The 25218-nt window shown below is 36.7% G+C and overlaps 1 protein-coding gene across 1 annotated transcript in view; it reads left to right on the top strand.

Annotated features, from left to right (window-relative positions):
- Positions 1-1768: 1768 nt before the first annotated feature.
- Positions 1769-25218, top strand: part of PRSS38 (serine protease 38) — a gene marked incomplete at its 3' end in the record, with an annotated part of 46204 nt that continues 22754 nt past the window's right edge. The window contains exons 1-3 of the mRNA XM_081036285.1: positions 1769-1883; positions 2001-2780; positions 3522-3793. Of these exons, the coding sequence (XP_080892411.1) occupies positions 2509-2780; positions 3522-3793 (544 nt within the window). The 5' untranslated portion in view covers positions 1769-1883; positions 2001-2508. The remainder of the gene's footprint in view (positions 1884-2000; positions 2781-3521; positions 3794-25218) is intronic.

Here is a 25218-nt window from a genome sequence, read left to right as displayed (position 1 = left end):
TGAGCCAGGATGCACATTCTGAACCAAACAGGTTGACTGCCTGCTAAAATATATTTAAGTGGGAACCAGAGCCTCATAAAGTAATACCCCAAAATTATACAGTCCAAAATTACTCATCACACTGGGAACTAGGAAAATCTCAACTCCAATAAGAACAGACCATAGACATCAAGCTAACACATTGTTTGAATTATTGGACAAAGATTTTAAAGCAGACATCATAAAAATTCTCCATTGAGCAACTATGAAAACACTTGAAACACATTAAAGTGCAAGTAACAGTGAATGAAGAGAGAAATTATTGGCAATACATCACAGATGTTCCTTAACTTACAATGAGGTTATATCCCAATAAACCCATTGTCAGTTGAAAATATCATAAATCAAAAATGCATTTAATACACCTAGCCTACTGAACATCATAGCTTAGCCTAGCCTACCTTAAACATGTTCAGGAAACTTACCTTAACCTCCATTGGGGCAAAATCATCTAACACAAAGCCTATTTTATATTGAGGTGTTGAATGTCTTGTAATTTATTGAATACTGACAGTGAAAAGCAGAGTGGTTGTATGGGTATCACTTTGACATCATTCTAAAGTCAAAAAATTGTTAAGTCAAACCGTTATAAGTCAGGGTCCAGTACAGGGAGTTCCCAACATCTCCTGCCCCCACACATGCATAGCTTCTGCCACTATCTTTTCCCATTATTGACCTTTGTACCTTCTAATTAATTTTGCTGTGAACCAAAAACTTCTATAAAAAACAAAATCGACTTCACACACACACACATATGAAACACCTACAGCAGAAACTGAAAAACTACCCATTTCTGTATAACTCATGAACTAAGAATCGTTTTTACATTTTCTAATGCTTGGAGAAAAACAAAAGACTATTTTATGAGATGTAAAGACTAAATGAAATTCAAAATTCAGTGTCTGTAAATAAAGTTTTATTGCAACACAGTCCTGTTCATTTGTGTACATTTTATCACAACAGCAGAGCTCTGAACTTTTCACTGGGCTTAAGTGGTATAGTGCATTTTTCCAACACTATTTTTCTCTGACAGTCATATAACTTGCTTTGTTCCATGTCACATTAGTAAATATGATCAAGATGAGGTATGAACAGTGCTTGCATATTTCCAGAATGCTGTAATTGTGACATGCAAAGTAGGATAATTGTATGTTCACAAACTTATTGCAATGATGTTGCTAAACTTTTTTGATACCAGAAGAATTATTTATTATGAATTTGTCCCAACTGGACAGTTAACCAAGTTTACTATTTGGAAGTGCTGAAAAGGCTGCATGAAAATGTTAGATGACCTGAACTTTTCGCCAACAATTCATGGCTCTTGCATCACGACAATGCACTAGCTCACACAGCACTGTCTGTGAGGGAGTTTTTAGCCAGGAAACAAATCACTGTATTGGAAACCCAACCTACTCACCTGATTTGGCCCCCAATGACTTCTTTCTTTACCTGAAAATAAAGGAAATATTGAAAGGAAGACATTTTGATGACGTTCAGGACATCAAGAGTAATAAAATGACATCTCTAATGGCCATTCCAGAGAAAGAGTCCCAAAATTCCCAAGGGGAGTACTTCAAAGGTGACCGAAGGTGACCATAGTGATATTCAGCAATGAGGTATGTAGCACTTTTTCTAGGATGAGTTTGCCAACTTAATTGTCAGATGACCTGGTATAACCTAATCCTTACCTGCTGGCAGGATGCTGGGAGACACAGGGTGAAATTATTCCCACTCCATCAGCCAACAATCAACCAGCTGAATCTTGAGCAAGACCACTGATTAACACCCCTCCAGGAAGCAAGACTACTGCAGACCACCGACCACAGCCACCTCCATGCTAGGAAGTGAGTGAGCGGTGACCTGCCATGGGCGCTGGGGTTCCTTAGTATCCAGATAGAAGGGTGGGGTGGCGGGGAGACACCGTCATACGTCTGAGATGCAGAGGCAAAACTCGTGTTCAGAGTTCCATCACACGCGGGACACTACCTGGGTGGTGCCGTCACACGTTGCGTGCCCTGACGCTGTCGCGCTTTTGCGCCGTCAAGAGTCGCGCTTTTTCGCCGTCAAGAGTCGCGCTTTTTCGCCGTCAGGAGTCGCGCTTTAGCGCCGTCAGGTGGGTGCTGTCGTGAGTCTGGCGGGCTCCAGCCCTCGCACCCCTGGGGCTTCCAGCCTCATGGCCGCCTCACTCTCCCGCCCTTGCGCTGGGCCTAGAGCTTCGCAGTGTGCGGCCTCCAGCCTCCTCCTGCTCCTGCTCCTTCTGCACCCCGCCCTGGCTGTGGCAATGGCCCACAGACACCCCGACATTAAGGGGGTCTCCTTGAGCCATGACGTAGGTAGGACCCCTCTGGGCGGGGTTGGAAGTGGTCCCGGCGGCAGTTGAGTACTTACTCTCTTCGCTGCCCTCCCTGCGTTGGAAACCCCTTCCCTAGCCTTTTCTCCCGTCTCCTCCCGTCATCCTGCCCCTCCCCGATGCTCCCCTTTCCTCCTTGTCCAGGGCCAGTTTCTCCCTCCCATTTGCCTGTGGCCTGGCCTGCCCCCGCGTGGTTGCTACTCAGACACTCTGCCCCTCTCCCCTCAGCCTGTGGCCAGCGTCACGTGCAGGGGAAGATCATCGGGGGCACGGATGCCCCTGAGAAGAAGTGGCCATGGCAGGTCAGCGTGCACTACGCGGGCTTCCACATCTGTGGCGGGTCCATCATCCATGAGTACTGGATCCTGTCGGCTGCCCACTGCTTCAGCAGGTGAGTGGATGGTGCCAAATGCTATTCCCATGGATGTCTAGGTCCCATGAGGCTGACCACGCAAGACACGCCAGGCTAGGACTTCTCAGAATTAGAGAGAGAGTAGGGTCCAGCACACAGTCTCATCCTCTATACCTTCTCTTGCACAGGGCTGAGGGTTCTTAGTCCATCTGCTCTTGGATCAGATTAGTGTGGAGCCAAATCATAGGATGAGAAGTGAGTAGAGGAGACAGACATATCACAGGAGGATAGGGAAGAAGAGGACACACATCACAGGAGAAGAAAGGAGACATCACAGGACAGGAGAGGAGACACATCAAAGGGTAAGAGTGGGGAGAAAAGTGACATAACAAGGAAAAAAGACATCACAGAATGAGGGGTAAGGAGAGGAGAAATATCACAGGAGGAGAGGAGGGAGAGGAAACACATCACACGATGAGAGGGAAGGAGACACATCATAGGATGAGAGCTGAGGAGAGAGTGGGCAGCCCACTGTACACTGACAAGCTCACTATTCTGGGCTGTTGGTGGCCAGCAGGTCCTCGTGGTTCCCCAGCCCTGGTGTCAGGACTTATTTGGGGGCAATCCTGACTGTGCTGGATTGCTTTTCCACATCCTGACTGATAGCCTGATACCAGATTGCCATGATCCAGTCCCCCCTGTGTCTGTGAACTGATGGTAGCTCCTCTCCCCAGGTCCAAGGTTCTCAACCCACCATGCCTTTGTTCTCTCTCTCCACAGGAACATGGACAGTGCAGTGTTTGATATGTATGTGGGCCTTGTAAATCTCAAGGCTGCAGGCCGTCACACCCAGTGGTTTGAAGTGAATAAGGTGATCCTGCATCCTACATATGAAATGTACCACCCTATTGGAGGTGACGTCGCTCTGGTGCAGCTGAAAACCCGCATTGTATTTTCTGACTCTGTACTCCCCGTCTGCATTGCACCCCCAGATGTGAACCTTCAAAACCTCACCTGCTGGGCTACAGGATGGGGACTCAGCTCCCGAAAAGGTAAGAGAACGAACTTCAGGGTCAATACCTTTATTGGAGCTTGTAGAAGCAATGATGGTTCTATGGCACTATAGGAAAGAAAGTGTTCTGTCAGTTACAGGGTTGCAGTTATCTAGGGACTGGAATTTCAACCCATCAATCATTATTTCTCTGTCACTGTGGGGTTTTGTGTTTTGTCCCTGGCTGGCTTTGTTGTATGCAGAGTAGTTACATCTACTTTCAGTGTGGAATTAATATTTAGTATATCAAGACCACAAGCTTCAAAGAACAGATTTCCTTAAGATTTTAAATTCAACTTAGAAATAATCTTTTTTAGCCTATTAAAAAGCCTATTAGTATAATTTTCTCCATAAAAGCCTTGTATTTTCTTTCTAGGTTTGTGCCTGGGTACGTTAGAATTTTTATGGCTATTTAGAAGATTCTTTTAAATTGTATTTTCTGGTCAGTAATTGATTTTTGCACATTGATCTTGTTTCCAGTCACCTTGTAGAACTCATTTTTAATAGTTTGCCAGTTGATTATTTGACTGTTCTAGATTTTAAAAATAATATTTTTTCAAATAAAGATTGTTTCATCACTTCCTGTCCTATATTTTATCTTTTATTTCTTTTTTTTTTATCTTATTGCAATGGCTTGCAACTCCAGTAGAAATGATGCTAGGTCTCCTTTTATTTATTTATTTTTATTTTATTTTAATGGAAATGCTTCTAATGGTTTACTATTAAGTTTGTGACCTGGTCTGGAGATTTTAGATATCTTACACCAGATTAAGAAAGTTTAAAATCTGGTTTACTTAATTAAAAAAAAAGTTATTGAAGTTAAGCCGATATAAATTCAAATTATAATGTTATAACTTTAGTATGTTAAATGTAATCCTCATGGTAACCACGAAAATAGCTAGAAAATATACACAAAAGGAAATTAAAAGTGAATTTAAACATTTCACTACAAAAAAATCAACTAAACACAACAGAAGACAGGAATACTGGAAATTAGGTACAAAAAAGCTATATGCCATATAGGAAACAAAAAGCACAATGATAGAAGTAAGTCCTTCCTTGTCAGTAATTACTTTAAATGTAAATGGATTAAACTAATCAAAAAACAGAGACTGGCAGAATAGATACAAAAACATGGCCAACTCAATACTGTCTACAAGAGACTCAATTGAGATCCAAAGACACCAAAAGGTTGAAAGCAAAAGGATGGAAAAAGATATTCTATGCAAATAGTAACCAAAAGAGAGCAGGAGTGGCTATACTGATATCAGAAAAAATAAACTTTAAATTTAAAAAGGTTATAAGGGACAAAGAAGGATATTATATATTAATAAAAGGCTCAATTATCAATAAGATATGACAATTATAAACATTTACACACATAACAACAGATCATCAACATATATGAAACGAAACCTGACAGAATTGGAGAAATACACTGTTCTACAAAAGTAATTGGAGAGTTTAATAACCTACTCACAATAATGGCTAGAACAACCAGACAGAAGATAAGTAAGGATGTCGAGGATTTAAACAGCACAATAAACCAGCTAGATATAACAAACATACAGAACACTCCACCCAACAACAGCATACAATTATCTCAAATGCACATGGGGTATTTTCCAGGATAGACTATGATAGGCCACAAATTAAATCGCAAGAGATTTTAAAAGATAGATAACATACAAAGTATCTTCTCTGAAGTTAGAAATCAATAACATAAAACTGGAAAATTCACAAAATTTTGGAAACTAAACACACTTTTTAAACATATAGTGCAAGTTTATTGATAATAAAATGCTTTGTCAAATTCTATAATCATCTCCATTCTACAAAATGAATGGAGAATAAACAACACACTTTTAAACAACCAATGTGTTGAAGAAATACATCACGAGGGAAATTAGAAAATAGTTAAGAGATAAATAAAAATTAAAATACAAGGTAACAAAACTTACAGGACACAGCAAAAGTGGTACTAAAGTGGTACTAAAGGGGAAACTTATAACTATAAATGTCTACGTTAAAAACCAAGAAAGATCGCAAATCAACAACCTAACTTTACAACTTAAGAAACTAGAAAAAGAACAAATTAAACCCAAATTTAGCAGAAGAAAGCAAATAATAAGATTAATAAATGAAATAGAGAATAGAAAAAAACTAGAGAAAAAAAATTAATGAAACCAAAAGTTGGTTCTTCAAAAAGATCAACTGAATTGATAAACCTTTAGCTAGATGGACTAATTAAAAAAGCAAAAACTCAAATTACTAAAATCAGAAATGAAAGTGGGCACATTATTACCAATTTTACAGAAATAAAAATTATAATAGAGGGGACTATGAGCAATTGTACTCCACCAAGTTGGATGACCAAGGTGAAATGGACAAATTCCTGGACACAAAACCTACCAAGACTAAATCATGAAGAAATAGATAATGTGAATAGACCTGTAACTAGAATGGAGATTAAGTCAGCAATCAAAAATCTTCAAACAAACAAATCCCTGGATCTGATGGCTCCCCATGAATTCTTACAAACATTTAAATAAGAACTAATCTCAATCCTTCTCAAAATTTTTTTTTTTAAATTGAAGAGGGAACTCCTCATTCTATGAGGCCAGCATAACCTTGAAACCAAAGCCAAACAAAGAGACTACAAGAAAATAAAACTGCAGATCAATATTTTTTATGAACATTGATGCAAAAATCCTCAACAAAATACTAGCAAACAAATCCAGCAACATCTTAAAAGGATTATACACTATGACCAACTGGATTTTATTCCTGCAGTTCAAGGATGGTTCAACATATGAAAATTGATCAATGTATACACCACACTAACAAAATGAAGGGTAAAAACCACATGCTCATCATAATTATGCAGAAAATGCATGTGACAAAATTCAACACCCATTCATGATTAAAAAAAATCAACAAAATAGGAATAGAAAGATACTACCTCCACATAATAAAAGCCATATATGAAAAATCCACAGCAAACGTAATACTCAATGGTGAAAGACTGAAAGCTTTTCCTTCAAGATCAGGAACAAGGCAAGGATGCTTGCTTTCAGCACTTGTATTCAACACAGTACTGGAGGTTCTTGCAAGAGCCATTAGGCAAGAAAAAAACAAGTCATCCACATTGGAAAGGAAGAAGTAAAATTACCTCTGTTTGCAGATGACGTGCTCTTATGTGTATAAGATCCTAAAGACTCCTCAAAACAGCTGTTAGAACTAATGAATGAATTCAGCAAAATAGGATACAAAGTCACAAAAATCAATTGCATTTCTACGCAGTGAAGGTATCTGAAAAGAAAATTACAAAATCAATTCTATTTACGATAGCATCAAAAAGAAAAAATACAGTTGACCCTTGAACTACATGGGGATTAGGGGCACTGATCTCCTGCACAGCTGAAAATCCTCATATAACTTTGACTTCCCCAAAATTTAACTACAGTCATTCATCAGTATCCACAGGGGATTGGTTCCAGGACTCCCATGAATACCAAAATCCATGGATGCTCAAGTCTCTTATATAAAATGGTGTAGAACAATGCATACAGTCAGCCCTCCGCATCTGCAAATTCCCAATTGCAGTTTGAAAATACTGTTTTTCATCTGCAGTTGGTCTGAAACCCAGGGATATGTAAGGCCAACTGTATATTTATTGAAATAGATCTGTTTATGAGTGGACCCCAGTTCAAACCTCTGTTGTTCAAGGGTCAACTGTACTTAGGAATTAACCAAGAAATTAAAAGATTTGTACAATGAAAACTACAAAACATTGCTAAAAGAAATTAAAGAAGACATAAATTAATGGAAACACATCCCATGTTCATGAATTGAAAGACTTAATATTATTAAAATGTCAATAGTATCCAAATCAATTTACAGATTAAATTCATTCCCTATCAAAATCCCAATGACGTATTTTGCAGAAATAGAAAAATCCATCCTAAAATTCATGTGGAATCTCAAGGGACCACAAATAGACAAAGCAATACTGAAAAAGATGAACAAAACTGGAGAACTCACGTCATGATTTTAAAACATTCTAAAAGGTAGAGTCATCAAAACAGTGTGGTATTGGCATAAAGACAGACATAAAAAAATGGAATAAAATAGAGAAGCCAGAAATAAATGCTCACATATACAGTCAAGTGATTTTTGACAAGGATGCCAAGACCACTCAATGGGGAAAACAATCTTTTTGACAAACGGTGCTGGGAAATTGGATTCCACATGCAAAAGAATGGAGTTGCACCCTTACTTAATTAACTCAAAATGAAACAAAGACCTAAAACAATAAAATTGTTGGAAGGAAGCATAGGACTAAAGCTTCACAACATTGGACTTGACAATGATTTCCTGGTTATAACAACAAAGGCACAGGAAACAACAACAAAAATAGACAAATTAGACTTCATAAAAAGTTTTAAATTTTGTGCATCAAAAGATACTATTTACAGAATAAAAAAGCACCCTACAGAATGGGAGAAAATATTTGCAAATCATATACCTAATGAAAGGATTAATACCCTGAATATATAGAGAACTTCTATAACTCAACAACAACAAAAAACTCCATTCAAAAATAGGCAAAGGACTTGAATAGACATTTCTCCAAAGAAGATATATGAATGGCCAATAAGCACATGAAAATATGCTCAACACCACCAATCATTAGGAAAAAGCAAATTAATACTATGTGATAGTACTACCTCACACCCATTAGAATAGCTACTATCAAAAAACAGAAAACAAGTATTGGCAAGGATGTGGAGAAATTGAAATCCTTGAAAACTGGCAGCATGGAGGTTCCTCAAAAAAAATTAAAAATAGAATTAATTACTATTTGACCCAGCAATTCCTTTTCTGGGTATCTACTCAAAAGATTTGAAAGCAGAGTCTTGAAGAGATATTTGTACACTCATGTTCATAGCAGCATTATTCATAATAGCTAAAAGATGGAAGCAAACCAAGTGTTCACTGACCAGTGAATGGATTACCAAAGTAGGGCATACACATACAATGGACTACTATGTAGCCTCCAAAGGAAGCAATATGCTACAACAAGGATGAGCCTTGAGGACCTTGTGCTAAGTGTAAAGATCAGCTTTATTGTATGTTTTGACAATAATCATTAGTCCTAGAATTCCGTACATTGTTAGCTTGGCTTGAAGAGTTTTTGAGAAGTGCCTACCACTTTACCAGCCTGAGTTCTGAACTAGATGAAACAGAGATGAATGCCTTGTGTCAATTCTTCCCGTAACCTTCAGACAGATTAGGGCAGACATACAATAATTTGCAAGTAAGTTCTACTTTGCTCCTTCTGGAACCAGAAGGAGCAACATGGGCTGAGAACATGGGCTTCCCTCTTCAAAGCTGCCACTACACTGGGGAGGGGGGAGGGAAAGGACATGTAAAAATGCCACAAAGTTTTTCTACTGTGTGGAAGATGCCTTTTTCTTGAGTCAGTGTTTGCCTGATTTCTATGAACCTTTGACTGTTTTTCCAGAGTTCTGACAAAGTTGGTTTTGACACTTTCTGCTTGTTTTTCAATGTTTCTGTGAGTAACAAACACTTAAGTCTGCCTTCTGTTTTGCTCACCTCCTGAGATTTTAATAGGGATGACATTGAATCTAAATGAATTGGAGAATATTGACATCCTAAGAATATTGAATCTTCTAATCCATGAGCATTGAATGGGTCTTCATTTATTTAGATCATCTTAACTTTAGTAATATTTTATAGATCTTGTTGTATAGATCTTGTACATCTTTTGTTAAGTATACTCCTAAATATTTTATTCTTTTTAACCTATTTTGAATGGAATCGTTTTAGTAATTTTCTTTTTAATCGTTCACTGCTAATATACTGAAATACACTTCATTTTGTATATCTCATATTCTGCAACTAGTTTTAATAGTTTTTTTTCACTTTAAAAAAATCGTCATGATTTTTTTCATATGATATTATGCTGTCTGTGAAAAAAGATAGTTTTGCTTCTCACTTTCCAGTCTGGTTCCCTTTCTCTTTTTTGCCTCATTGTACTTTAATAACCTCCAGTGCAATGTTAAATATACATAATAAAAGTGAGTATCTTTGCTTTGTGTGAGGTCTTAAGGGGGAAAACATTTAGTCTTTTCATCATTAAGAATGTTATTAGGTGTAGGACTTTTGTAGATTCCCTTTAACAGATTGAGTAAGGTTCCTTTTCTTCCTAGTTTATTGAGTCTTTAGGAGTCATGAATAGGAGCCAGAATTTTTCAAATGCTTGTTATGTATCTATGAGATGTTCATGTAGATTTCGACTTCTACTTTATTAATAATTTATATTACATTTATTAATTTTGGGATGTTAAATGAACCTTGCATTCCTATGAATTCCTCTTGCTGGAATCAGTTTGCCAATAACTTGTTAAAGATTTTTGAATCTACATTTGAGAGACATTAGCTGTATTTTTCTTGTGATTTTGTCTTGCTTTGGTATCATGATAATACTGGGTCTTGTAGTATTGGTATTGTTTCTTCCTTAAATATTTGATAGAATTAACTAGTGAAGCCATCTGAGGCTAGGCTTTCCTTTGTGGAAGGATATCTATCTATTTATTATTATTAATTTTTGTCCTTATATAGGTCTATTCAGATTTCCATTTCTTCTTGAGTTAGTGTGGGTGTTTTAAATTTAATGGCACACAATTGTTCAAAATATTCTCTCATAATCCTTTTAATTTCTAGAGTCAGTAGTAATGTCTCCTCTTTTTCCTGGTTTTGATAATTTGTGTTCTTTTTATCTTGGTCATTGTAACTAATGGTTTATCAATTTGGGTGGTCTTTTCAAAGAACCAAATTTTGGTTATTGATTTTCAAGTTTAGGTTTTATATTTCATTGATTCCCACTTTGATATTTATTATTTCTTTCTGATTGCATTGAGTTTAACAGTTCTTTTTCTCCTAGTTTCCTAAGATGGGAGCTTAGAATGTTTTGGTACCTTTCTTTTTCCAATATAAGCATTTAAAGGTGTAAATGATCCTCTAAGTACAGCTTTATATGCATCCCATGCATTTTGGTGTGTTGTCTTTTTGTTTTCACTCAGTTCAATATATTGTCTAATTCCCTTCTTGATTTCTTCAAGTATGTTGTTTACTTTTTAAGTGATTAGTGAATTTCCAAATGTATTTTTATTGTTAATTTCAACTTTAATTCTATTGTGCTCAGAAAACATTTAAATTCCGCATATAAGTGAGATCATATGGGACTTGTCTTTCTCTTTCTGACTTATTTCACTTAACATAATGTTCTCAGTGTTACCTTGTCTTGTACGCCTGAAACAAATAAATGAAAAAAAAAAGAAAACATATTTGGTATGATTTCATGCTTTTTGAATATATAAAGACTTGTTTTATAGCCTACATATGATCTGTCCTATAGAATGTTTCATGTGTGTTTGAAGAGAACATGTGTCTTGCTGTTATTGGTGTGGAATTTTTAATAAATAACAGGTCAAGATGGATGTTAGTGTTTTCAAATCTTCTCTAGTCTTACTGACTTTCTGTCTATTCTATCAGTCATTTAAAGTGGGGTATTAAAATCTATAACTGATTGTTGAATTATCTATTTCTTCTTTCAATTCTGTCAGGTTTTCCTTCATGTCTATTCAGGCAGCAACTGTGTGCATATACATTTGTATCTTCATATTGATTGGATCTTTTATCACTATGAAATGTCTGCCTTTATCCCTTATATTATTGCTTGTTTTCAAGTCTGTTTTCTCTGGTACTCGTCCAGCCATTTATTTGGTTCTCACACAGTTACTTTTTGCATGGTATATCTTTCTTCATCCTTTTACTTTCAACCTGTATGTGACTTTAAATCTAAAATGTGTCTTTTGCATGCAGTATATAGTTGGGCCTTCTTTTTCATCCAGTCTGGAAATTACTGCTTTTTGATTGAAGTATTAATTCATTCACATTTAATATAATTATTAATATGGTTGGATTTATAAATGCCATTTTGCTAAATGTATTCTATATATCATATGTATTATCTATCTTCTATTTTTCTTTCATGTCTACTATAGGTTAATAAGTAAATGTTTTTAGTATACCATTTTAATCCTTCTCTCTATTTTTTTTTAATTAAAGTTTATCGGGTTGACAATTGTTAGTAAAGTTACATAGATTTCAGGTGTACAATTCTGTATTACATCATCTATAAATCCCATTGTGTGTTCACCACACAGAGTCAGTTCTCCTTCCATCACCATATATTTGATCCCCCTTACCCTCATCTCCCACCCCCCTCTAACCTTACCGTCTGGTAACCACTAAATTATTGTCTGTGTCTATGAGTTTTTGTTTCTCATTTGTTTGTCTTGTTCTTTTGTTGGTTTTAATTTATATACCACATATCAGTGAAATCATATGGTTCTCTGCTTTTTCTGTCTGACTTATTTCACTTAGCATTACAATCTCAAGATCGATCTATGTTGTCACAAATGGTCCTATTTCATCTTTTCTTACCGCCGAATACTATTTCATTGTATATATATACCACAACTTCTTTATCCATTCATGTATCGAAGGACATTTTGGTTGTTTCCATGTCTTGGCCACCATAAATAAAGTTGCGATGAACTTTGGAGCACACGTCTCTTTATGTATAAATGTTTTCAGATTTTTGGGGTAGTTACCCAGGAGAGGGATTGCTGGGTCACACGGTGATAATTTTGTAATTTTTTGAGGAAACTCCACACTGCCTTCCATAGTGGCTGCACCAGTCTGCATTCCCACCAACAGTGTATGAGGGTTCCTTTTTCTCCACAGCCTCTCCAATACTTGTTACTATTTGTCTTGTTGATGATAGCCATTCTAACTGGGGTGAAGTGATATTTCATTGTGGTTTTTATTTGCATTTCTCTGATGATTAGTGATGTTGAGCGTTTTTTCATATGTCTATTTGCCATTTGTATGTCCTCTTTGGAGAAATGTCTCTTCAGATCGTCTGCCCATTTTCCAGTTGGTTTGTTTCTTTTTTTGTTGTTGAGTTGCATGAGTTCCTTGTATATTTTGGATATTAGCCCCTTATGGGAGGCACTGTTTGCAAAAATCTTCTCCCATTCACTTGGTTGCCTCTTTATTTTTTTGATGGTTTCTTTTGCTGTGCAGAAGCTTTTAAGTTTCATATAGTCCCATTGGTTTATTTTAGCTTTTACTTCCCTTGCCTTGGAATCAAATTCATAACATGCTCTTTGAACCCAAGGTCGGTAAGTTTAGTACCTATGTTTCTTCTATACAGTTTATTGTTTCAGGTCTTATGCTTAAGGCTTTGATCCATTTTGAATTGATTTTGGTATATGGTGACAGATAGCAGTCCAGTTTCATTCTTTTGCACGTGGCTTTCCAATTCTGCCAGCAGCATTTATTGAAGAGGCAAGGCAGTCTTTTCTCCATTGTATGTTTTTTGCTTCTTTGTCAAAAATTATCTCTCCATATTTATGTGGTTTTATGTCTGGGTTCTCAATTCTATTCCATTGGTCTATGTGTGTTTTTCTGCCAATACCATGCTGTTCTGATTATTGCTACCCGGTAGTACAAGCTAAAGTCAGAGAGTGTGATACCTCCAGCATTGTTCTTTTTTCTTAAGGTTGCTTTGGCTATTCGGGGTCTTTTATGGTTCAAAACAAATCTGTTGATTTTTTTTTTCTACTTTTTTAAAAAACGCCATTGGGATTTTGATGGGGATCACATTAAATCTGCATGTTGCTTTGGATAATATGGCCATTTTAACTATGTTGATTTTTCCAATCCAAGAGCACGGAATGTCTTCCCATTTCTTTCTGTCTTCTTTAATTTCTTCTAAAAATGTCTTATAGTTTGCAGCATACAGGTCTTTCACATCCTTGGTTAAGTTTATTCCTAGGAATTTTATTTCTTTTGCTGCAATTGCAAAAGAACTGTTTTCTTTTTATTGCTTTTTCTGAGATTTCACTGTTAGTATATAGGAATGCAATGGACTTTTGTACATTGATTTTGTAGCCGGCAAATTTGCTGTATTTGTTGATTGTTTCTAATAGCTTTTTGGTAGAGTCTTTAGGGTTTTCTATATACAGCATCATGTCATCTGCAAAGAGTGACAATTTAACTTCTTCATTCCCAATTTGGATGCCTTTTATTTCTTTCTCTTGCCTGATTGCTCTGGCGAAGACTTCCAACACTATGTTGAAAAGCAGAGGTGGTATGGGACAGCCCTGTTGTGTTCCAGAACGTAGAGCAAAGGGGCTTCAGTTTTTCACCTTTAATTATGAGATTAGCTGAGGGCTTGTCATAGATGGGCTTTATTATGTTAAGGTATTTTCCATCTATTCCTATTTTATTAAGTGTTTTAATCATAAATCGATGTTGTATCTTGTCAAATGCTTTTTCTGCATCAATTGATATAATCATATGGATTTTGTCTTTTATTTTGTTTATGTGATGTATCACATTGATTGATTTGCATACGTTGAATAATCCTTGTACCCCTGGGATGAACCCCAATTGGTTGTGATAAATAATCTTTTTAATGCATTGTAGCATTCGATTTGTTAGAATTTTGTTTAGGAATTTTGCACCTGTATTCATCAGAGATATTGGTCTGTAGTTTTCTTTTTTTGTGTTGTCCATACCAGGTTTTGGTATCAGGGTAATGTTGGCCTCATAAACTAAGTTAGGGAGTACTGACTCTTCTTTAATTTCTTGGAAGAGTTTCAGTAGGATTGGTATTAGATCCTCTTTGAAGGTTTGGTAGAATTCACTAGTGAAGACCAGGACTTTTGCTTATGGGAAGGTTTTGGATGACTGATTCAATTTCATTACTGGGGATCGGTCTGTTTAGATTTTCCAGTTCTTCATGGTTCAGCCTGGGAAGGCTGTATGTTTCCAAGAACTTGTCCATTTCTTCTAGGTTATTGAATTTGGTGGCATATAGTCCTTCATAGTATTCTTGGATGATCCTTTGTGTTTCTGTGGCATCTGTGATAACTTCCCCATTTTCATTTCTGATTTTGTTAATTAGTATCATCTCTTTTCTTATCTTAGTGAGTCTAGCCAAGGGTTTGTCAATATTGTTAATCTTTTCAAAGAATCAGCTCTTTGTTACATTAATTTTTTTCTGTGTCTTTTTGTTCTCTATTTCATTGAATTCTGCTCTGATTTTTGTTATTTCCTTTCTTCTGCTGACCTTGGGTTTCACTTGTTCTTCTTTTTCTAGTTCTTTAAGGTGTAACATGAGGTTATTTATTTGGGATTTTTCTTGTTTCTTGAGATAGGCCTGTAATGATATAAATTTCCCTCTTAAAACTGCTTTCGCGGCATCCCAAAAATTTTGGTAGGATGTATTTTCATTGTCATTTGTTTCTATGTATCTTTTGATGTCTCCTCTAATTTCTTCTTTGATCCAGTTGTTCTTTAAAAGAATGTTGTTGAATCTCCATGTATTTGTGTTTTTCCCTGCTTTCTTTTCGCAGTTGATATCCAATTTCAAAGCCTTGTGATCAGAGAATATGCTTGGTATGATTTCAATCTTCTTAAATTTGCTGAGGCTGATTTTATGCCCCAATATATGGTCTATCCTTGAGAATGTTCCATGTACACTCGAAAAGAATGTATAGTCTGATGTTTTAGGATGAAGTGCTCTATAAATGTCAATTATGTCCATTTCATCTAATGTGTCATTTAGGGCTGCCATTTCGTTATTTATTTTCTGTTCGGATGATCTATCCATAGCTGTCAATGAAGTATTTAAGTCCCCTAGTATAATTGTGTTTTGGTCAATTTCACCCTTTATTTCTGTTAGTAGTTGCTTGGTATATTTTGGTGCTCCCTGATTGGGGGCATAAATATTGATGACTGTTATGTCTTCTTGTTGTATAGTCCCCTTTACCATTATGAAATGTCCATCTTTGTCTCTTGTTATCTTTTCCACCCTGAAGTCTGTTTCATCTGATATCAGTGTGGCTACACCTGATTTTCTCTGGGTACCATTTGCTTGGAGTGTCAATTTCCACCCTTTCACTTTGAGTCTATGCTTGTCCTTGTAGCTGAGATGTGTCTCTTGGAGACAGCATATGGTTGGGTTTAGTTTTTTGATCCAATCTGCTACTCTGTGCCTTTTTATTGGTGAGTTCAGTCCATTTACATTTAGGGTGATTTTTGAAACGTGAGGATTTCCTGTCATTCTATCTTTAGTTTTCTGGTAAGGCAGTGTCTCCATTGTTTCTTTGCCTTTTTGTTGTTGTCTATTATTTCTTTGTGGTGGTATTCTATGATGTATTTCTCTGTTTCTTCTTTTATTACAGTATATATTTCAGTTCTGGATTTTTTGAGTGGTTACTCTTAAGGTTATGTAAAAGAAAGTTTGATATTTAGAGTATTCCATTTTCTTCAGCACTCTTACTTTCTCCATTTCCATATTCTGGTTCAGGCGTTTACTCTCCCCCTTTTTATGTTTCGGTTGCCACAAATTGTCCCTGTTGATGGTGGTCGAATAGCCTCCTTTAGTATTTCTTTTAGTGCAGGTCGTGTATTAGAAAATTCCCTCAGTTTCTGTATGTCTGGAAAGGTCTTTATTCCTCTTTCGTATCTAGAGGATATCTTTGCTGGATATATTATTCTTGGCTCATAATTTCTCTCTTTCAATAGTTTGAATATTTGGTTCCACTCCCTCCTGGCTTGTAGAGTTTCTGCTGAAAATCTGATGATAATCTAATGGGCTTTCCTTTGTAGGTTACCATCTTCTTTTCCCTGGCTACCTTGAGGATTCTTTCTTTGTCGTTGATTTTAGACAGCTTCAATACAATGTGCTTTGGAGAAGGCCTGTTGGGATTGAGGTAATTAGGTGTTCTATTTGCTTCTTGGATTCGAGGATCCAGTTCTGTCCAATAATTTGGGAAGTTCTCATTCACAATTTGTTTGAATATATTCTCTGTTCCCTTCTCTCTTTCTTCTCCTTCTGGTATGCCCATTATACTTATATTGCTCTTTCTGATAGAGTCAGAAAGTTCTTGTAGAGTTCTTTCATTTCTTTTCAAGTCTCAAGTCTCTTTCTTCTTCCATCTGTGTAATTTCCAGGTTTCTATCTTCAATGTCACTGATTCTTTCCTCCACATGGTCAACTCTACTACCTAAGCTGGTTATTTCATTCTTAATTTCTTCTATTGAGTAGTTAATCTCCAGAAATTCCATTTGGTTCTTTTTTAAAATTGCAATCTCTTTCGTAAATTGCTCATGTTGTTCTTTGATTGCATTTCTGAGTTCATTAAATTGCCTTTCTGTGTTTTCTTGCATCTCTTTGAGGTTTTTCAGAACAGCAATCTTGAATTCTCTATCATTTAAGTCACATATTTCCATAGCTTTAAGTACATTTTCTGGAGATTTTTCACTTTCTTTCTGAGCTGTCTTGTTGCCTTGGTTATTCATGGCAATTACTGATTTATTATTTCTCTTCCTAGTTATCTACAGGAGTGGCTTCTGCAACAGGTTGATAGGAAGAGGTCTTTCTTTTGTTTTCCAATACTTGTTGGTAGAATGTTTTATTTTCTCTAAGACTGTAGCCTTTTTATTCTCTCTGACACAGTAGTGCTATGTTTTCTCTGCACTATTCCAGCTTCTCACACAATTGGGGGATTTTCTGAGAGACGGGCCTCTCCTCTGTTAACAGTTCACCTGGGTCATAGGGCGCCATGTCCCTGTCGGTGTGCGGAGAGCTTTTGAAGTTCCAAAGCTCTTTCTGCACTAAATTCAGAGCCTGTATGTTTCACCAGTTCTGTTTACTCCTGCAGGGATCCGCCCAGATAGGTGGGGCCAGGGGCGGGGTGAGTTGTGAGAGGTGGCCCAGAGCAATGGCTGCGACCACCACCACAGCTGGTCCTGCTTCCACAGCTCCCTCCCCTTTGCCGGAACTAGTTGGGCTGTGAATCTGTGTCTGCAGTCCACAGTTCTCAGAACAGCAAATATCCTGTCCTTTTGATCTGACACTCCTACTTTATCGCTTCTAGCACTGGGCAGTTGGGGCTGGGACAAGCCCTGGGAGGGTAGGCAGGGGACGGCTAGTCTCAGTGCCTAAGGCTTCCATTCTCTGCTCGGCATTGAGGGCTTAAACCACCCTTTTCAGCCTTCTTCCCTCTGTCTTTGCTCCGAGGTCTCTGCCATGAGCGTTGGGTTCAGCCGTGTTATATGCTGCCCCCTCAGCCCTGTGGGCCGTAAGCGGAGCCCTAGCAGTCCGAGTTCTTCCCTCTCCCACAGCTGCGGTAGTTCCGGGATGCAGCGATCTCGGAGCACTGAGCTAGGTTTGCGTCCTGCACCTGCCCAGCTCTGTCCCTGCACTTCTTCCTTCTCTCCTCCCCCGCTCACGCAATTCGCCCACCTGGAGGTGAATTCAGTAGTGGGCCTCTTCGTCTTGCCTGTCTGCTGTGCAGGGAGTCCTTTGTGGAGTTATTGTTGTTCGATTAGTTGTAAATTTCAGGGGAGCTTTACAGAGGCTCACCTCATGCCGCCATTTTGATGACGTATAGAGCTAATTTGTACTTTCTAATCCCTTCACCTTCTCTGCATTTCCACTCTCTCCCATATAGGAACCATCAGTTTTTTTCTCTATATCTCTGAATCTATTCCTGTTTTGTTTGCTAATTTATTCTGTTCTTTAGATTCCACATATAAGTGAGATCATATGGTACTTGTCTTTCTCAGTCTGACTTATTTCACTCAGCATAATATTTTCTAGGTCCATCCATGTTGTTCCAAATGGTAAGCTTTCATTCTTTTTTATGGCCGAGTAATACTCCATTGCATAAATATACCAGTTTCTTTATCCAGTCGTCTATTGATGGGCATTTTGGTTGTTTCCGTATCTTGGCTATTGTGAATAGCGCTGCAATAAACAAGGAGTGCATATATTTTTTCGAATTAGTGTTTTGGATTTTTTTGGCTAGATATCCAGGAATGAAGTTGCTGGGTCATAAGGTAGTTCCATTTTAATTTTTTTTAAAGTAAACTCCATACTGTTTTCCATAGTAACTGCACCAATTTGCAATCCCACCAACAGTGCGCAAGGGTTCCCTTTTCTCCACATCCTCGCCAACACTTGTTATTTGTTGATTTATTGATGATAGCCATTCTGACAGGAGTGAGGTGCTATCTCATTGTGGGATTTTTTTGCATTTCTCTAATGATTAGTGATGTTGAGCATTTTTTCATATGTCTGTTGGCCATCTGTATGTCCTCTTTGGAGAAATGTCTCTTCATGTCCTCTGTCAATTTTTTAATTGGGTTGCTTGTTTTTCAGTGTTGAGTTACATGAGTTTTGTTTTGTTCTGTTTTTCTTATCAATTTTGGATATTAAACCCTTATCCGATGTATCATTGGCAGATATCTTCTCCCATTCAGTAGGATGCCTTTTTATTTTATTGATGGTTTCCTTTGCTGTGAAAAAACATTTTGATGTAGTCCCAAATGTTTATGTTTTCTTTTGCTTCCTTCGCCCAAGGGGATATATCAGTAAAAAATATTACTAAGGGTAACGTCTGTGAATTTACTTCCTATATTGTCTCCTAGGAGTTTTATGGTTTCAGGTCTTACAGTTAGGTCTTAAATCCATTTTGAATTTATTTTGTATATGGCATAAGAAGGTGGTCCAGTTTAATTTTTTGCATGTATCTGTCCGGTTTTCCCAGCACCATTTGTTAAATAGACTGTCTTTACCCCAATGTAAATTCTTGCTTCCATTGTCATAGATTAAATGACTATATAGGCATGGATTATTTCTGAGCTCTCTATTATGTTCCATTGATCTATGTGTCTGTTTTTATGCCAATACGATGCTGTTTTGATTCCTATAGCCTTGTAGTATGATTTGATGTCAGATAGTGTGATACTTCTCACTTTGTTCTTATTTCTCAAGATTGCTGTGGCTACTTGGGGTCTTTTATGGTTCCATATTAATTTTAGGATTATTTGTTCTAGTTCTGTGAAAAATGCCATTGGTAATTTGATAGGGATTGCACTGAATCTATATATTGCCTTAGGTCATGTGGACATTTTTAACTATATTAATTCTTCCTATCCATGAGCATGGTATGTGTTTCCATTTATTTGTATCTTCTTTAATTTCTCTATTCAATGTCTTATAATTTTTGGAGTACAGATCTTTTACTTCCTTGGTTAAATATATTCCTTAGTATTTTATTGTTTTTGAAGCAATTGTGAATGGGACTGTTTTCTTAATTTCTCCTTCTGATAGTTTATTATTGGTGTATATAAATGCAATTGACTTCTGAATATTAATTTTGTATCCTGCTACTTTACTAAATTCATTTATCAGTTCTAATAGTTTTTTGTGCAATCTTTATGATTCTCTCTTTATATTGTATTATGTCATTTACAAATAATGACCGTTTTCCTTCTTCCTTTACAATTTGGATGCCTCTTATTTCTTTTTCTTGCCTGATGGCTAGGTCTTACTATACTATGTTGAATAAAAGTGTTGAAAGGGACATCCTTGTCTTGTTCCTCATCTTAAGGAAAACACTCAGCTTTTCCTTGTTGAGTAGGTTGGCAGCTGTGGGTTTGTATATAGGGCCTTTATCATGTTAAGGTATGTTCCCTCTATTCTCACTTTGCTGAGAGTTTTTATCATAAATGGATGCTTGATTTTGTCAAATGATTTTCTGCATCTATTGATATGACCATGTGATTTTTATTTTTTTTTATTTTTATTTTTTATTTTTATTAATTTTATTGGGGTGACAATTGTTAGTAAATTTACATAGATTTCAGGTGTACAATTCTGTATTACATCGTCTATAAATCCCATTGCGTGTTCACCACCCAGAGTCAGTTCTCCTTCCATCACCATATATTTGATCCCCTTTACCCTCATCACCCACCCCCAACCCCCTTACCCTCTGGTAACCACTAAATTATTGTCTGTGTCTATGAGTTTTTGTTTCTCATTTGTTTGTCTTGTTCTTTTTGGTTTATATACCACATATCAGTGAAATCATAGGGTTCTCTGCTTTTTCTGTCTGACTTATTTCACTTAGCATTATTCTCTCGAGATCCATCCATGTTGTCACAAATGCTCCTATATCATCTTTCCTTAATGCCGAATAGTATTCCATTGTGTATATGTACCACAACTTCTTTATCCATTCATCTATCGAAGGACATTTTGGTTGTTTCCATGTCTTGGCCACCGTAAACAAAGCTGCAATGAACATTGGCGTACACGTGTCTCTATAGAGAAATGCTTTTATATTTTTGGGGTAGATACCCAGGAGAGCGATTGCTGGGTCATATGGTAATTCTATTCGTAATTTCTTGAGGAACCTCCACACTGCCTTCCATAGCGGCTGCACCAGTCTGCATTCCCACCAACAGTGTATGAGGGTTCCTTTTTCTCCACAGCCTCTCCAACACTTGTTACTATTTGTTTTGTTGATGAAAGCCATTCTGACTGGGGTGAGGTGATATCTCATTGTGGTTTTCATTTGCATTTCTCTGATGATTAGCGATGTTGAGCATTTTTTCATATGTCTATTTGCCATTTGTATATCCTCTTTGGAGAAATGTCTCTTCAGGTCCTCTGTCCATTTTTCAATTGGGTTGTTTGTTTTTTTGTTGTTGAGTTTCATGAGTTCCTTGTATATTTTGGATATTAGCCCCTTATCAGAGGAACTGTTTGCGAAAATCTTCTCCCATTCAGTTGGTTGCCTCATTATTTTGTCAATAGTTTCTTTTGCTGTGCAGAAGCTTTTCAGTTTCATATAATCCCATTTGTTTATTTTAGTTTTTACTTCCATTGCCTTTGGAGTCAAATTCATAAAATGCTCTTTGAACCCAAGGTCCATAAGTTTAGTACCTATGTTTTCTTCAATGCAGTTTATTGTGTCAGGTCTTATGCTTAAGTCTTTGATCCATTTTGAATTAATTTTGGTACATGGTGACAGATAGCAGTCCAGTTTCATTCTTTTGCACGTAGCTATCCAATTCTGCCAGCACCATTTATTGAAGAGGCTGTCTTTCCTCCATCGTATGTTTTTAGCTTCTTTGTCAAAATTTATCTGTCCATATTTATGTGGTTTTATTTCTGGGTTCTCAATTCTATTCCATTGGTCTATGTGTCTGTTTTTCCGCCAATACCAAGCTGTTTTGATTATTGTAGCCCTGTAGTACAAGGAAAAATCAGGGAGTGTGATACCTCCAGTATTGTTCTTTTTTTTTAATATTGCTTTGGCTATTCGAGGTCTTTTGTGGTTCCAAACAAATCTGATGATTTTTTGTTCTATTTCTTTAAAAAATGCCATTGGGATTTTAATGGGGATTGCATTAAATCTGTATATGGCTTTGGGTAATATGGCCATTTTAACTATGTTGATTCTTCCAATCCATGAGCACGGAATGTCTTTCCATTTCTTTGTGTCTTCTTCAATTTAATTTTTTATTTTGTTAATGTGGTGTATCACATTAATTGATTTGCAGATATTGAGCCAACCTTGCACACCAGGAATGAATCCCATTTGATCATTGTGTGTGATCTTTTTAATGTATTGATGAATTTAGATTGCTAATATTTTGTTGAGGACTTTTGCATCTGTGTTTATTAGGGATATTGGCCTATAGTTTTCTTTTTTTGAAATATCTTTGTCTGGTTTTGGGATTAGGTTAATAGTGGCCTCATAAAATTAGCTTGGGAGCCTTCCCTCAGTCTAGATTTTTTGGAATAGTTTGAGGAGAATAAGTGATAATTCTTTTTTGAATGTTTGGTAAAATTCACCTATGAAGCCATCTGGTCCAGGACTTTTTTTTGTGTAGAGCTTGTTGATTATTGATTCAATTTCATTGGTAGTAATCAGTCTGTTCAGATTTTGTGTTTCATCTTGATTCAGCCTTGGAAGATTGTATCCTTCTAGGAATTTATCCATTTCTTCCAGATTGTCTAATTTGGTGGCATGTAGGTGCTTGTAGTATTTTCTTTAAATTTTGTATTTCTGTTGTCTGTTGTTACATCTCCTCCTTCATTTCTGATTTTATTATTTTGGGTCCTCTCTTTTTCTTGATGAGTCTGGCTAAAGATTTGTCAATTTTGTTTATCTTTTTAAAAAATCAGCTTGGTTTCATTGATTTGAGGTTTTGTTTTTTGAGGGGCTTTTTGTCTATATTTTTTTTTTAATTAATTTTATTGGGGTGACAATTGTTAGTAAATTTACATAGATTTCAGGTGTACAATTCTGTATTACATCGTCTATAAATCCCATTGTGTGTTCACCACCCAGAGTCAGTTCTCCTTCCATCACCATATATTTGATCCCCTTTACCCTCATCACCCACCCCCCACCCCCTTACCCTCTGGTAACCACTAAATTATTGTCTGTGTCTATGAGTTTTTGTTTCTCATTTGTTTGTCTTGTTCTTTTTGGTTTATATACCACATATCAGTGAAATCATAGGGTTCTCTGCTTTTTCTGTCTGACTTGTTTCACTTAGCATTATTCTCTCGAGATCCATCCATGTTGTCACAAATGTTCCTATATCATCTTTCCTTAACGCCGAATAGTATTCCATTGTGTATATGTACCACAACTTCTTTATCCATTCATCTATCGAAGGACATTTTGGTTGTTTCCATGTCTTGGCCACCGTAAACAAAGCTGCAATGAACATTGGCGTACACGTGTCTCTATAGAGAAATGCTTTTATATTTTTGGGGTAGATACCCAGGAGAGCGATTGCTGGGTCATATGGTAATTCTATTCGTAATTTCTTGAGGAACCTCCACACTGCCTTCCATAGCGGCTGCACCAGTCTGCATTCCCACCAACAGTGTATGAGAGTTCCTTTTTCTCCACAGCCTCTGCAACACTTGTTACTATTTGTTTTGTTGATGAAAGCCATTCTGACTGGGGTGAGGTGATATCTCATTGTGGTTTTCATTTGCATTTCTCTGATGATTAGCGATGTTGAGCATTTTTTCATATGTCTATTTGCCATTTGTATATCCTCTTTGGAGAAATGTCTCTTCAGGTCCTCTGTCCATTTTTCAATTGGGTTGTTTGTTTTTTTGTTGTTGAGTTTCATGAGTTCCTTGTATATTTTGGATATTAGCCCCTTATCAGAGGAACTGTTTGCGAAAATCTTCTCCCATTCAGTTGGTTGCCTCATTATTTTGTCAATAGTTTCTTTTGCTGTGCAGAAGCTTTTCAGTTTCATATAATCCCATTTGTTTATTTTAGTTTTTACTTCCATTGCCTTTGGAGTCAAATTCATAAAATGCTCTTTGAACCCAAGATCCATAAGTTTAGTACCTATGTTTTCTTCAATGCAGTTTATTGTGTCAGGTCTTATGCTTAAGTCTTTGATCCATTTTGAATTAATTTTGGTACATGGTGACAGATAGCAGTCCAGTTTCATTCTTTTGCACGTAGCTATCCAATTCTGCCAGCACCATTTATTGAAGAGGCTGTCTTTCCTCCATCGTATGTTTTTAGCTTCTTTGTCAAAAATTATCTGTCCATATTTATATGGTTTTATTTCTGGGTTCTCAATTCTATTCCATTGGTCTATGTGTCTGTTTTTCCGCCAATACCAAGCTGTTTTGATTATTGTAGCCCTGTAGTACAAGGAAAAATCAGGGAGTGTGATACCTCCAGTATTGTTCTTTTTTTTTAATATTGCTTTGGCTATTCGGGGTCTTTTGTGGTTCCAAACAAATCTGATGATTTTTTGTTCTATTTCTTTAAAAAATGCCATTGGGATTTTAATGGGGATTGCATTAAATCTGTATATGGCTTTGGGTAATATGGCCATTTTAACTATGTTGATTCTTCCAATCCATGAGCACGGAATGTCTTTCCATTTCTTTGTGTCTTCTTCAATTTCTTTCAAAAATGTCTTATAGTTTTCAGCATATAAATCCTTCACATCCTTGGTTAAGTTTATTCCTAGGTATTTTATTCTTTTTGCAGCAATTGCAAAAGGAATTGTTTTTTCTATCTCTTTTTCTGAGATTTCATTGTTGGTATATAGGAAAGCAATGGACTTTTGTACGTTGATTTTGTAGCCAGCAACTTTACTATATTCATTGATTGTTTCTAATAGCTTTTTGGTGGAGTCTTTAGGGTTTTCTATGTATAGCATCATGTCATCTGCAAAGAGTGACAATTTAACTTCTTCATTCCCAATTTGGATGCCTTTTATTTCTTTCTCTTGCCTGATAGCTCTGGCGAGGACTTCCAACACTATGTTGAAAAGCAGAGGTGATAGGGGACAACCTTGTCGTGTTCCTGAACGTAGAGCAAAGGGCTTCAGCTTTTCACCATTAATTATGAGGTTAGCTGAGGGCTTGTCGTATATGGCCTTTATTATGTTGAGGTATTTTCC

The sequence above is a fragment of the Rhinolophus hipposideros genome (genome assembly GCF_964194185.1).
Source record: "Rhinolophus hipposideros genome assembly, chromosome: 23".
NCBI lineage: Eukaryota > Metazoa > Chordata > Mammalia > Chiroptera > Rhinolophidae > Rhinolophus > Rhinolophus hipposideros.
Note: the sequence above shows the minus strand (reverse complement) of the source record. Positions and strands in the feature narration are given on the sequence as shown.